Source organism: Chelonoidis abingdonii, chromosome 1 (assembly GCF_003597395.2).
Source record: "Chelonoidis abingdonii isolate Lonesome George chromosome 1, CheloAbing_2.0, whole genome shotgun sequence".
In the NCBI taxonomy this organism is placed as follows: Eukaryota; Metazoa; Chordata; order Testudines; family Testudinidae; genus Chelonoidis; species Chelonoidis abingdonii.
In genome coordinates this window covers 200,936,844-200,949,114 of record NC_133769.1, presented here as the reverse complement: position 1 = coordinate 200,949,114, position 12,271 = coordinate 200,936,844, and the positions used below count along the sequence as shown (strand labels likewise).

The window sequence follows — 12,271 nt, the reverse complement described above, 5'->3', positions numbered from 1 at the left end:
TTCATAACATCCTCTGGCAAAGAGTTCCACAGTTTGACTGCGTTGTGTGAAGAAATACTTCCTTTTGTTTGTTTTAAGCCTGCTGCCTATTCATTCCCAGTGACTTTCAGTGGGATTTGGATGCCTAACTCTCAGGCCTCGATGACAATCCCAGCCTAAATAAATTTGTTTTAGAACTCTTCATATTTGCAGCAACATTGTAATCTCTTAAAGAGACAGGGTAATTCATTGAGGTTTAAAAAAATCACTTACCAAATGCAGTAGTCTCTTCTGGAAGGTGTCAGAAGTAACCCTTTTTTCTTCCACTGCTCTGTTTTTTCAATCATGCTTCCTGCAGTCCAAGGGAAGAGGAATGGAATTCTACATGGTGTTGCTTCTGAGGGAAGATCATAATAGGAGAATTATTAACAGTAATATGAGACGATTTGTCTCCTATGTAACAGTTGTCCAAGGAGTGTTTCTTTGTGCAGCAAAACTGAATAGAGGAGTATATACATTTTCTGTACCATAGAGCTAGAATAATTATCTGTACTATGTGCAGTCCCTTGTAAGGTGTATAAGAGTAGGAGTTACATAAATTAAAAGTTTGTCAAGAAAAGGAGAGCCAAAAGTCTTAAAATAAACAGATTAATGCATGGGCTTCTCATCCCCCAGTCAGAGTGCACTGCCATGATTAGTTTATTCTGTGGCTGCTTCATAAAATCACGTGTCCTGTGTGTCCCAGTATTTCTTGCATTATAATGGATTGATTTTTCCAAAAAACAAAAAAGGAACATGTATCTTGATAAGGCAATGACCCCTGGTATTGTGTTTAGTTATAATGTGACGCAGGACATAAAACTTCAGCACTTCACATTTCTTGACAGCAAAGTACCTTGAGAATTAGTCACAAATCTCCCATCCTCCTGCACAGAATGAGCAGTCCGCCAGTGAGACTGAAGACAGGCAGTCTATTTTTGACTTGTAACAATCTGTATGTTTACCAGCTGATCCCACTTTGTTTGATTTTGCTACTAGTGGAACTTTGGAGTTGTTAGTTCTGCTATCTTTTTTTGATGTGCTGTCCCATATACAAATTACACAATGCAGGAAAAGAGAACACTGAGCTTGCCCCATAGAAAATGAGATTATAGCGTGCATACCAGAGTAGAGTTAAAATGTGAGGCAGCTCCCACTCTGTGCTCAGTGAACTAATGGTAGCATCACTAGTTTTGCGAATTATGTGGGTAGAATTTGATCTCTGGTTAATTTAGAAAAATAAATTATCCCATCTCAGTCTGTTTTTTGCTTTAGGTGAAAAGTACCACTTGTTGCAAACAAATGATAAAAAGCCCAAAGTTCACTTGTGGTTAGTAAATATGCCATATCACATTTTGTAACAATACGGGTGTTATTCCGGACACTTAGGTAAAATTCCACATTGTAGTCTTTGCTAAAATTCCCACTGCAGTCTGAACTGCACCTGGGTTTTCCTTTTCACTTGCTATGTAAAATTACTGTTTGGAGTTGCTGCGTGATAACCCAAGGGGCTGTGTTGTCAGGGGTGGGCCTAATGATCCCTACAGTGTGAACTAGGTGAGGTCGTTTGGATTGTGTTACTCAGGAGGTCAGACTAGATGTTAATCATGGCCTTAAAATCTATGAATTTCTTGCTTGCTCACTTTAGAAGAGTGCTTTGAGGCTTAAATAATGCATGTTTGTGAAGCTCTCTGAGGTCTAGAAATGCAAAGTAATATTATTACTAACTGTTTTCCAACCCCAGGTATTGTCACTGAAAAAGGACTCCGAGAGGAGATCCCTCCTGTTCTACAGCACCATATACTGAAAGTGGCCCTGGAACTGCCGGCAAATAAATTTGCCTGGTTCAGAGTACAGGTAGGAGAATTGCAGATGTGTTTATCTGTTTTTTTTTGCCAGTTGCCCTCACGTCTTTGTCTCTGATGCTGCATGTCTTTAGTGCCAGTCCTATCATTTCAGCATCTGTTTCCATTAGGCAAGAGCATCTGTTTCCATTGGCTCAACAAAGGCTTAGGGCCTTTGTCTGAGGAATAGAAATTCCCTCCTCTCATAAGAAAGGTTAAAACGGGCTTCCTAAAATCTGCTGCTCCCAGAGGCAAGAGTGAGAATCTTCTGGACACCGAGGGATGAAAGCATTGTGGCTGCAAATCAAGGAGATGAGCAGGGTGCTGCTTCTAAACACCTGCTGGAGAAGAACCTTACCCTAGGTGGCTCCTTGCTTATGCGAGTGGAGGCTTTCACAGGCTGACATCTCTTCTCGTTTACTCCAGGCACATATAGGAAGAGAACCTCCTACAGCTGGCTGGAGAAAGGATTTGAACCTGCCTTGTGAGAGTTGGCAGTGGGGGAAAGAAGTGACTTAAGGCTGCCCTGGTTGGAACCCTCCATGATAACAGATTCTCCATCATATTCAGCCAACCACAGAGAACAGGGAAGAGACTTAAGAGGGAGCAGGAAAGATATTTGAAACTGGCAAAAAAAAAATTATTTCTTGCCAGTTGTAGTGAGGTGAAGCCCTGAAACATAAACTCTTGTGTCAGAGGCCCAATCTGAGGCCTGAAGCCTGAACCAAAGTACTTCCAGGCATTGCTAAGCAAAAGCTGGGCTGTGAGCCAGAGGCAGGCCCCACTCACAGAAGTTGGCAAGAAGAGGGTTGCTAGAAGCAAGTGCATCTACACATAAGTGCTAATAAGAGGAACTTGTGCCAAGATGACATCAGGACACTCCACAGAGATAATGGGAACAGGCAGTTGCATCTTAAAGACAGGGTCAAAAGGATAGCATGATGGATAGATCTGTTTGAAACAACATGATCAAAGGGGAGACAGCACCCTAATGAGCCAATGGGCTGTACTTCAATACGTCAGTAGGGATGAGTAATCTGTCCTATAACTGTATAAAAATAGGTCCTGGAGTGCACATCTTTGTCTGGCCTAGGGGTCAGTGGAAAGTCCAACCACTGATTGAGCCGGTCCATTGCCAGGGGGCACACATTCGTAGTATGTCTTGTAGAGTCTACGAGACTATTACTGTGCCTCGTTTGACAATAAACCTGGCTTGGGTTCCTTCATACCTTACTAGAGCCTGTGGTCTTTGGGGGTTCTCTCAGGGTTTGCTGTGTCAGCTCTCTGCGCAGAGCCTGGGCAGCACACAGAGGGAACATGCACACGGCCAACTGTTATCATCATCGAACAAGAGCAGAGCACCACACCACTAGCTACTGACAACACCAGTCTCAACAGCAGTGTAATTTTTCTGTTTTGCACTCTACTAGTGCTAGGCAAGTGCTTAAAGGAAAAGTTAGAAGGCCACATTCAACAGTGATGCAAAGCATTTTTGTATTTTGCACATTGGGTTGGTCAGAAAAGTAGAATAAGCAGTAAAGTAGTGCACATTTTGTAATAATTTGGCACTTGTCAGAACGGAAGCGGCTTACACTGATTTCTTGTTCTTTGGGAGCTAAATTCAGCCCTGGGATAAATGGATTTATTTCCCCTTGAGTCAGTATTAGTATGACATCAGGATTATTGTCGATGAGTGAAAGTTAAAGGGTGTGGTGAAGAGACTGCTCTACTTAGACCCTTCTCTTAGCTAGTTTTCCTATTAGACACACTCCTTCCACTGCTCAAAGACTATTATACTCATCTTGCTCACCCACTAATTGCAGAATTCGTTCAAATCACGCTACTTCCACTTGGCCAGCCCAAAAAAGCTATGGCCTGCAAAACAATTTTTGCTATTCTGCTGCCACAGTGTAACTTATTCCTGTCCAGTCTTGTCACACAAAGGGAGGTTTAAACCCATTATTCTTTTAGGATGTCTCAGAAGCAGAAAAGGTTCGTGGTGAAAGATCAGTATTTTATTTACTGATGAAAATGTTTGTAACAAGTAACCATTCACAACTGCAAACATCAACAAAACAACTGATCATCAAGGTAAGTTTTTTCTTTGGCCTCAATTACTTAAAAACATTTATATAGTTCCTGCCAACAGCAGTGTGTTGATGTTGATCACGCTAAGGTGTTTTTTTTAGCACTTTGATTTTAAAGAGTCTCTAATTTAATTTAACTATAATTATTCACTCCTTCCTGCGTGGAGCATGGCTGACAGCCAGCCTGTTCTGCTCACATGAATAGTCTCATTGGCCACAGTCTTTTCTGGGTAGCAGTGAATATTATTTACTCTTTAAAAAACAAATTAAAAAATCTACATTTTGGCACCTAAATAGAAGATGCCTGATTTTCAGAAATGCTGAACACCCACAAATCCCATTGAAGTAAATGGCAGCTGCAGGAGTTTGGTGCCTCTTGAAAATCAGGTCACTTCTAGTTAGATGCCTCAGTATGGATTTAGGAGCCTAAATTAAAAAAAAATCTGGCCTAGATGTTCCTAGGCCCTGATTCTGCAATCAGGTCCATACAGGTGGATCGTTGTGACTGTGCATAGCACTAGTGACTTCTGCACAGGTCCAGGAGCTTATCCCTGGGTGCCCAGTTGTAACATCATTCACTAACCAAAATGATATGGCTTTTTAAAAGTTAAATCTGCCATGTGATTACTGTTATCAAGTTTTATCACAGGTTGCATTTTGAAAGCTGGAAACAGCTGCTTTTATCAGAGAAATTACATAAGGAGTTCTGTTGTATAGTTCATGTCAGCCACTGAGATGCACGTGAGTCTGTTACCCACTAGTGTGCTCCGCCTGCTCATGGCAGTAGCATTGGCTGCCACCGTCAGCAAAGCAAGGTGCCAGATCACAGATGAATTTTTAAGGACTTAAGCTACAATCCAAAACCTGTTGGAGCTAGCGAGGGTCTTCACACTGAGTTCAGCGGCCTCTGGATTTTAATGCTTGCATGGTAACACCACATCTGGGGCCATTTGGATTCAGTACAAAATGTTGTAGAGGATTAAAAACAGTGACCCTGGTTCCAGCAAACACAATGACAGAACTCCCACAGATGTTAATGGGTTCAGGATCAGAGCTGGAATTTGGACCCAGTAGAATTTCTGTTACGGTTACTCTTGGCAGCTGCATAGGAAAAGCCTAGTCCGAAAATGTGCAGTCCTTAATGGTGGTGGGTAAGCGCCTCTTGTATGAGCCTCTGGTGCTTAAACATATTTACATTTAAAAGCAATAGCGTGGTGTTTTTTGTTTTTTTTTAGTGTGTGGTATATTTGATTGATGAGCAGAGATTTGGGCTGCCTGATTCATTTTCTCCTTTCAGTTCATTCTGTTTTCTTTGAAAGGGAGACATAAGCAATGAGGTCAGGACAATTGTATCAGTTCCAATGGGCTTTTCAAAATTCTTAATTTAAAAAAAAAAAAAGATGTTAATGTCTTTTTTTGCCTTATTTTTCAACATAATGGAATATAAATTGCAGATATGTTTTCAAATTTTGCATTCTGTTCCTGCCTCTTTTCATGAGGACTGAAAGTACTGTTCTTTTTTGAGAATCTGCCAGAAGTAGTTAATTATTTAAGAGTGAATCATTTTTTTTTGATGAATTGTCGTGTCAGATTCGTATAATCAGAGATGCTATTTTTGTATCTGCCAGTGTGGCACACAGAGTGAAAGCTGAACAAACTGAGCCCTGAAAGAGAACTGTTTTCAATATATGTTTTGCAAAAAGCAAAGCTCATAAAACTATATATAAGCTTGTTATTTGAGTTCTGGTATAATAGTGTCCTCTCTCTTTCAGTAACTTCAGTTGGTTTATTTATTACATGATTACCCGTGCTGCTGTTTTAAACACAAACAGCACTTAACTTAACTCTGGTTTAACTTTTTTGACTTCAGTGGAATTAGAACTTGTCTGTACAGTTTTTGTACTGCTTTCACTATATTGGCTTGAAACTGATCATCATAGCATCCCTATAGCTTGTTACCCATAATTTCTGGGAATAACCTATACCGGTATAAGGCACCTTTTCAATGGTAAAACTATGTCCCCATTTGGGGTTTTACCAATTTAATCATTTTGGTTAAAAAAACGCCATCACCCATAACTGAAATAGTTTAATGGATACAAAAACTGTGTTTAGACCAGGCCTAAATTACTTTTGATTTATACTGGTGTGAGGTCACAATCAGGCTGTAGTTTAGCCAGGTCCCTACTTCCCCGATGTTGCAAACACTCTAGTCCTGCAAATAGTTGCCCTTATGAATAACTTTACATATATGAGTAGCTTCGTGTTGTTCAACTGCATTACTTGTGTGCATAATATTAATTGCGCTTGTAGCTGTTTGCAGGATCAGGGCTTAAAATGCATGAATCCAAGAAAATAAGTGCAAGACTAAGAACAAATTAGAGTTGTATCTGAGAGCTGTATAAAGCTAGGCAGAAAAAAAAGTGTGTGTTGGGAAAAGTTTTGGAGGAGAAGATGGCTGCTTTCAGCAAAGGGGTTAGCATGAATAAAGACATGGGGCTTGAGTCTCATTTACATCAAGGCCACTTTACACAGCTTCAGCAATGTAAAGCAGCAGTAAATAATATTTACATCCACTTTGGGGCCCTTTTGTGGAACTAGGGTGGTCTAAAGCAACCTTGGTATATGTAAGAATCAGGTCCCTTTTGTCAGAAGTTAGAGAGGGGAACGATGTTGGTGTTCAGCTATTTGCTGCTATTCTGTCTTTAGTAAAAGAAATAAAAATGAAAGCTGCTGTACAAAAAGCTATAATAAATATACACTATTTATTTTCTCTCACATGCTGCTTTTTCGTCTAGGTTTTGCATGACAGTGGAGTATTTGAGTACACGTGGAAGGAACTTGTACTGTGGCTGGAACACTTGGATAATACAATAGAAGACAAAAAGGAAGCCGTGATTCAGTTTTTGGAGAGGGTAATTGTTTATCTAACTAATTTGAACAATTTCAAGAATAGCATTAATGGGAAGCTAATTATTTTTCTGTTATTGAGGAAAATCTTTTCAAAGGATTGTGAATGAATTCTGAGAAAGGCTGTGACTAAATCCTTTACACAGAGGTCATATCTGTTGTCCTTGGTGAAGGGGTGGATGAAAAGAGTTGGGAGGAATTGACTCCCCATAGGATATATTGTTACCGGAGCAGTGCTGATATGAGGAGAAGAGAGGCTAAGATTATTAGGCATCCCACCTGCTAGGCTCCTTTGAAACTCCCAGATAAAATTAACTAATTCCAATAAAAGCTAATCTTTAAAAGAAAACATTTCTCTTCCTGCTCACCTTCTGTGGATGTTAAATTTCCAAGCTCTTCCATTTGTTTCACTTAATATCCCTAAAACTTGCATTTTCTGTATAGAATTGCAATGAGCGCGCTTGTTCGTGGGTCTGTGACTGACTTTTATTTTGGTTTGCAGATTTTAATGAAGTTGGTGACAAACCCCTATCCATACACGGATAAAGCTGCAGACCTTGTCCAGGAAGCCAGTATGCTCCAAGTCAACTTATTTAAACAAGATGTGGATAGTGTTAGCATACCCATCTCTCACGTTGATGGTATGTGATGATCCCAATGTGATGTCTGCTCCATCTAATTTTGCAGTCCTTAATCAGGCAAACCTGCTACTGATGTCTGTTGAACTCTTGCCTGAGTAAGGAACTACAGGATTAGGCCTTTTAATTGTATTCAGCTCTGTAAGTAAACACCTAAATGACCAGGATGTCTCCTCGCACCAGAAGTTAATCTGTGACACAGCTTTGCAGTTTTAAAAGTGCAAGTAAAATCTTACTTTTGATCTGCTTTCAGTGTCCCACAGCACCGGTTTTTAATCCAAGTCAAATCCATTGCAGTCATGCTTCCTTTTAAACCACAGGGCCAGGGCCAGATCCCCCTGCATATATGAGCAAGGGCAAGGATCGTACCAGAGCCAGGGCCGGCGCTAGCATTTAAGCAGCCTAGGCAATCGCCTAGGGCACCAGTATTATTGAGGGGGCGGCATATTGCCGGAGGGGCGGCAGGCGGCTCTGGTTGACCTGCCGCAGGCATGCCTGCGGAGGGTCCGTTGGTCCGTGGCTCTGTTGGAGCTGCCGCAGGCATGCCTAAGGACGGTCGGCTGCTCGCGCGGCTCCAGTGGATCTCCCACAGGCCCCAGTGCGGCAGCTCCACCGGAGCCGCGGACCAGCGGACCCTCCGCAGGCATGCCTGCGGCAGTTCCACCGGAGCTGCGGGATCAGTGCGGGGGGCGGCGAAATGGCCGTGCGCCTAGAGCGCAAGAAACCCTGGCGCCAGTCCTGACCAGAGCCCCTCCCACTTCTTGCGTTTATACACAGGGGGAGCTGGAATCTTGCTGCTTATGTTCTTTAGGCCAGATCCTGGCCCCATTGACTGCAGTGTCAAAATTCTTGTTGACTTCAGGGACCAGGATTTGGCTAGGGAGCATACAGACATGGGAGTGTTAGTTCCACTTAGGGAATTCAGGCCTCAGGAGAAAGCACATGGCACCCTCCTCCCTTTTTTTTTTTTTTTTTTTTTTAAAGAATATAGCAGCTGCCAGGGTGGATTTGATTTAAATCACTAGTCAGGAAGACTCCATTTTATCATGGATTTCTACATAAAAGTGTCTTCTTGTTGGCTGTTGTAACCTTAATACGTATTCTTCACAACTCAGCGATAGATGTAGGTTTCATTTTTAGAAGGTACACACTGTAGGTTTTTTAAGTGATTTATTTTGAAAACTTTTCAGATTAGTTTTACAGCTATGTTAGAAAATGAATGATGGTTTGGTTATTTTATTTACCAAAACTAATTGAAGCAAATATTTATGAAGTCATTGGGAGGTGAACTATCTCCAGTTAACAGGTTAATCATTAATATTTGGAGGATTTTCTTGCCGTGCTGTATTAGGAGGAGAACATCACCAGACAGACATTTAAATTGTTTTATTTAAGTAAAACAACAACGTTATGTATTTTGGATTTTTTTTCTTCAACAGCAAACTCATAATATTTTAACAAAACAAGCATATGAATTTTTTAATTTAGTTAAAGATTCACTTTTTTTTTAATCAGGTTTTTGTTAAAAAATGTTAATTAAAATAGTTAAATGAAATATTTAAAAAAAAACAAAAACAAATTAAGTCGACTCTGTCAGCCAGGTCAACATGAGAAACTTAAAATTTTGGCTTCTGCAGCTAACTCAGTCATCTTCACCCTCCTGCTTTCCTAGTTTTTCAGGACCCAAACAATTTCTCAATTTGGAATAAATTAGTCCAAAGGAAGAAAATATTCTTTCTATACTGGCAGAAGAAAAGTGAGATGATCACTTCAACAGTCTCTGAATCCAAGTGCTTAAATGACTTCCACCAGTTCACTGGTGTGACTTCCTTTAAAATATCATTAACAAACGTATATCTCAGAAAGACCTCAAGACTTCTGGAATATGCTGCTCAAACTTTTGCTTCTACTGCTTTTACCTTTCTTCTCCATTTATCTCCTTGTCCAGATCTATTCCGCCCCCCAAAATATTCTATTCATTGAAATTTTTGAAACTGCACTTTTAGAGAGAGGTAAGGGATTGACTCTGTGTACACAGATTTGGAGATGGACAATAGGGTTGAGGTCTGTTGTTTCTCACCACTATATATTATTTACTTAAAAACATTTTTGCTATTAACAAGCATATTATCTCTGGAGAGGCAAATTCACAGTTTGAGAACTGCAAAACTAAGCATCTCTGATGGTATCTTCTAGACTGAGCACTGAGTCACATTGGGTAGATTGAAAGCTTAACCTAAATAATCTATACAGAGGCTGCTGGAACCCCGTAAAATTGGGTCCTTAATCCATGAACTGTTGGAACTCATTTACAAAACTTTTCTTAAACATTAAATGAATATATTGTCTCATACTATAGAATTGGCATTTATAATCCCTATTCCATGATGAGATATCTTTGAGCTATAATGTATCTTAATTAAAACTATCTTTAGATAAATGCTTTTTGAGAAAAAAACCTTTCAAAGAAATCCGACTTTTTAAATTTTTTTTTCTTTTTTAAATCATTGATTTTTATCCACCCTGGCAGCTGCCTCCCCTGTACGCGCTCACCTGTCTCCTCCAGAGGTGCTCTGACTGCAGATGTTTTGGTGCGATGCCTTCATCCACTGCTGCTGGTGCTATTTCCCCCTTCTCCATACTTCTCTTAATGGGGCGTCAGCTTTGAAAGCAACTCACAGTGTAAACATGGTGTGAGTGCCATCTATTTTACCATCATTAGGAGCCAGATATACCTGTCTTTCACCCTTTGTTTGATTTGTACCGTTAATGTATATTCAAAGAGACATCTTATTATCCCTGGGTTGTTGTACCCCAGACCGGTATTAAATTGTTCCCTTTCACTTGCCTACAGCACTAACATTGGATGGACCCTTTATTTTCTCCTGAATTACCCACGCCTTTAAATCTCCTCTTATTTCCTGTGTACTTGCATCCTAAAAGTAGTGTCTGCTTGAACTCAGAACCCTGACATTTTTTCATTGGTAACTTAGATGTCCTGGATATGGTTGATGTCCTTGTGGAGGGCAGCAAAGGCCTAGATGAAGAAATTGGATTCAGTTTAAATGAAGACATGATTCTACACACCTTTCCATTCAGTGCTGTTGTCCCTGCAGCGTTAGAAGCCAGGAATAAGTTGTTGCTTCAGACTGCAAATGAAATGGGTAATTACTGTGTTTATATATGTCCCTGGGAGTGGCTAAAAAGGTTCATGCTGTATGTGGAGGAGGAGGGGGGGGAATATTTTATCATTTTCTTGCAGTGGTTACTCTGGTTATTGTGTATGAAAATCAATGAGCCCTATTATACCCTCTGCTTCTACAAGTGGAGGAAACACAGATCCAAGGGATCCTAGCTCAGAGAAGCATTAAAAGGTACAAGGTGCCTCTACCCTCTTTTGACCCCAAGGAAGATGCATGGAGTTCAGAACCTGAGCCAAGAGGGCAGTATCAGGATGATGATTGCTCTTCACAACATTAGTTCCACCACCGACAACTCTGTGGAACTCTTGTGGGAAAGCTACATAGGTCATATCAGAATTAAAGAGCCCACCTATTCTCTGATGCTGTGGAACCCACAGCAGTGGCCAGAGAAGGGAGCCCCTGAAAGCACAATTCTGCCGACAAGGGGCTGGGAACCAGGCCAGAGGCAAAGTGCCTCAGCATAGATAGCCCTGGCTTGAGAAGCCCCCAAGATTCTTGCGGCATAAACCTTTACTCCCTGTTTCTTTTGTGAGAGAGGAATGCATGCCTTCCTCACTTGCTCCTGAGGTAGGAACATGTACAAAAGTCACCCAAAGGAACTTCCTGGAGTTCCTGTCCTTTTATGCAGCGTAGCCATGTAGGAAGCAGTATTGCTCACAGTAATTTGTGGTCTTATGGAAAATATAGAAAACCAAACCTCTCCTCTGCCCCCGACACACTCATTTCATTTGGGGAAGGAATTCTGCAAGTTCACGTTTTAAAAGCACGCTGATGATGCTTATGACGACTATGTTACAATAGCTGTGACTGGGAAAAGGACGTTCTTAAGTGAAATAGAGCTGAATGGTTTTAAAGGATTGTGTTTGGTATAACAAATAATGGGAAACTCTCCCATTGAAACCAGTTAGTTGGGACTGGAGAATTGGACCCATGGGGGAGGAAACTGACTTTAAAAAAAAAAAAACAAAAAACTTACATATTAATCCTTGCATGACAACGTTATCTTTTTTGGTGCATTGGGAGCATAAATGACAAAATGAGCTAAACACTGCTCAGACCTGAATTTAGTAACTTTAGAACAGAAGTCGGCAAAATGTGGTTAAATGCTAGACTTACGGTAGAAGTGTTTTTGTTTGTATACAACTTCAGTGAGTTAGAAGTTTTAGGTATAAATTCTGACTGACCCAGCCATATATGTGAGAAAAGAGAGAGCCACGATGGGTAGTTGTTGGTATAATTGTTATGCACAGATCAGGATTCTCTCCCCATGCCCCACCCACAAAGCTGGCATTCTCCAGGTCCTGCATATGGTGAACTGTTGAGTATCCAGAGAGACTAACGGCCAAGATTTACATATTTATACACAGCTACCCTCTGATCTGCACTCCTGCATGCAGATTATGCCTGCTTTTATGTGCAGCTGTGCTGGGGCCTATGACCAGCCGGAATACAGATATAATATAACACTGCGAAAAGCACTTAGTTTTGTGCCAGGTTGAAGTTTGAACCCAGTAGCATGTCTGAGTGTAATCTGGCACCATTTACCTTACTAAGAATTACAGTATGTAGGA

The 12,271-nt window shown here is 40.8% G+C and overlaps 1 protein-coding gene across 4 annotated transcripts in view; it reads left to right on the top strand.

Annotated features, from left to right (window-relative positions):
- Positions 1 to 12,271, top strand: part of URB1 (URB1 ribosome biogenesis factor) — an 81,528-nt gene that overhangs the window by 26,467 nt on the left and 42,790 nt on the right. For all 4 annotated transcript variants that reach the window (XM_032798267.2, XM_032798266.2, XM_075073387.1 and 1 more), the window contains 5 exons: positions 1,763 to 1,875; positions 3,834 to 3,953; positions 6,748 to 6,864; positions 7,362 to 7,500; positions 10,491 to 10,661. In XM_032798267.2, coding sequence (XP_032654158.1) covers positions 1,763 to 1,875; positions 3,834 to 3,953; positions 6,748 to 6,864; positions 7,362 to 7,500; positions 10,491 to 10,661 — 660 coding nt within the window. The remainder of the gene's footprint in view (positions 1 to 1,762; positions 1,876 to 3,833; positions 3,954 to 6,747; positions 6,865 to 7,361; positions 7,501 to 10,490; positions 10,662 to 12,271) is intronic.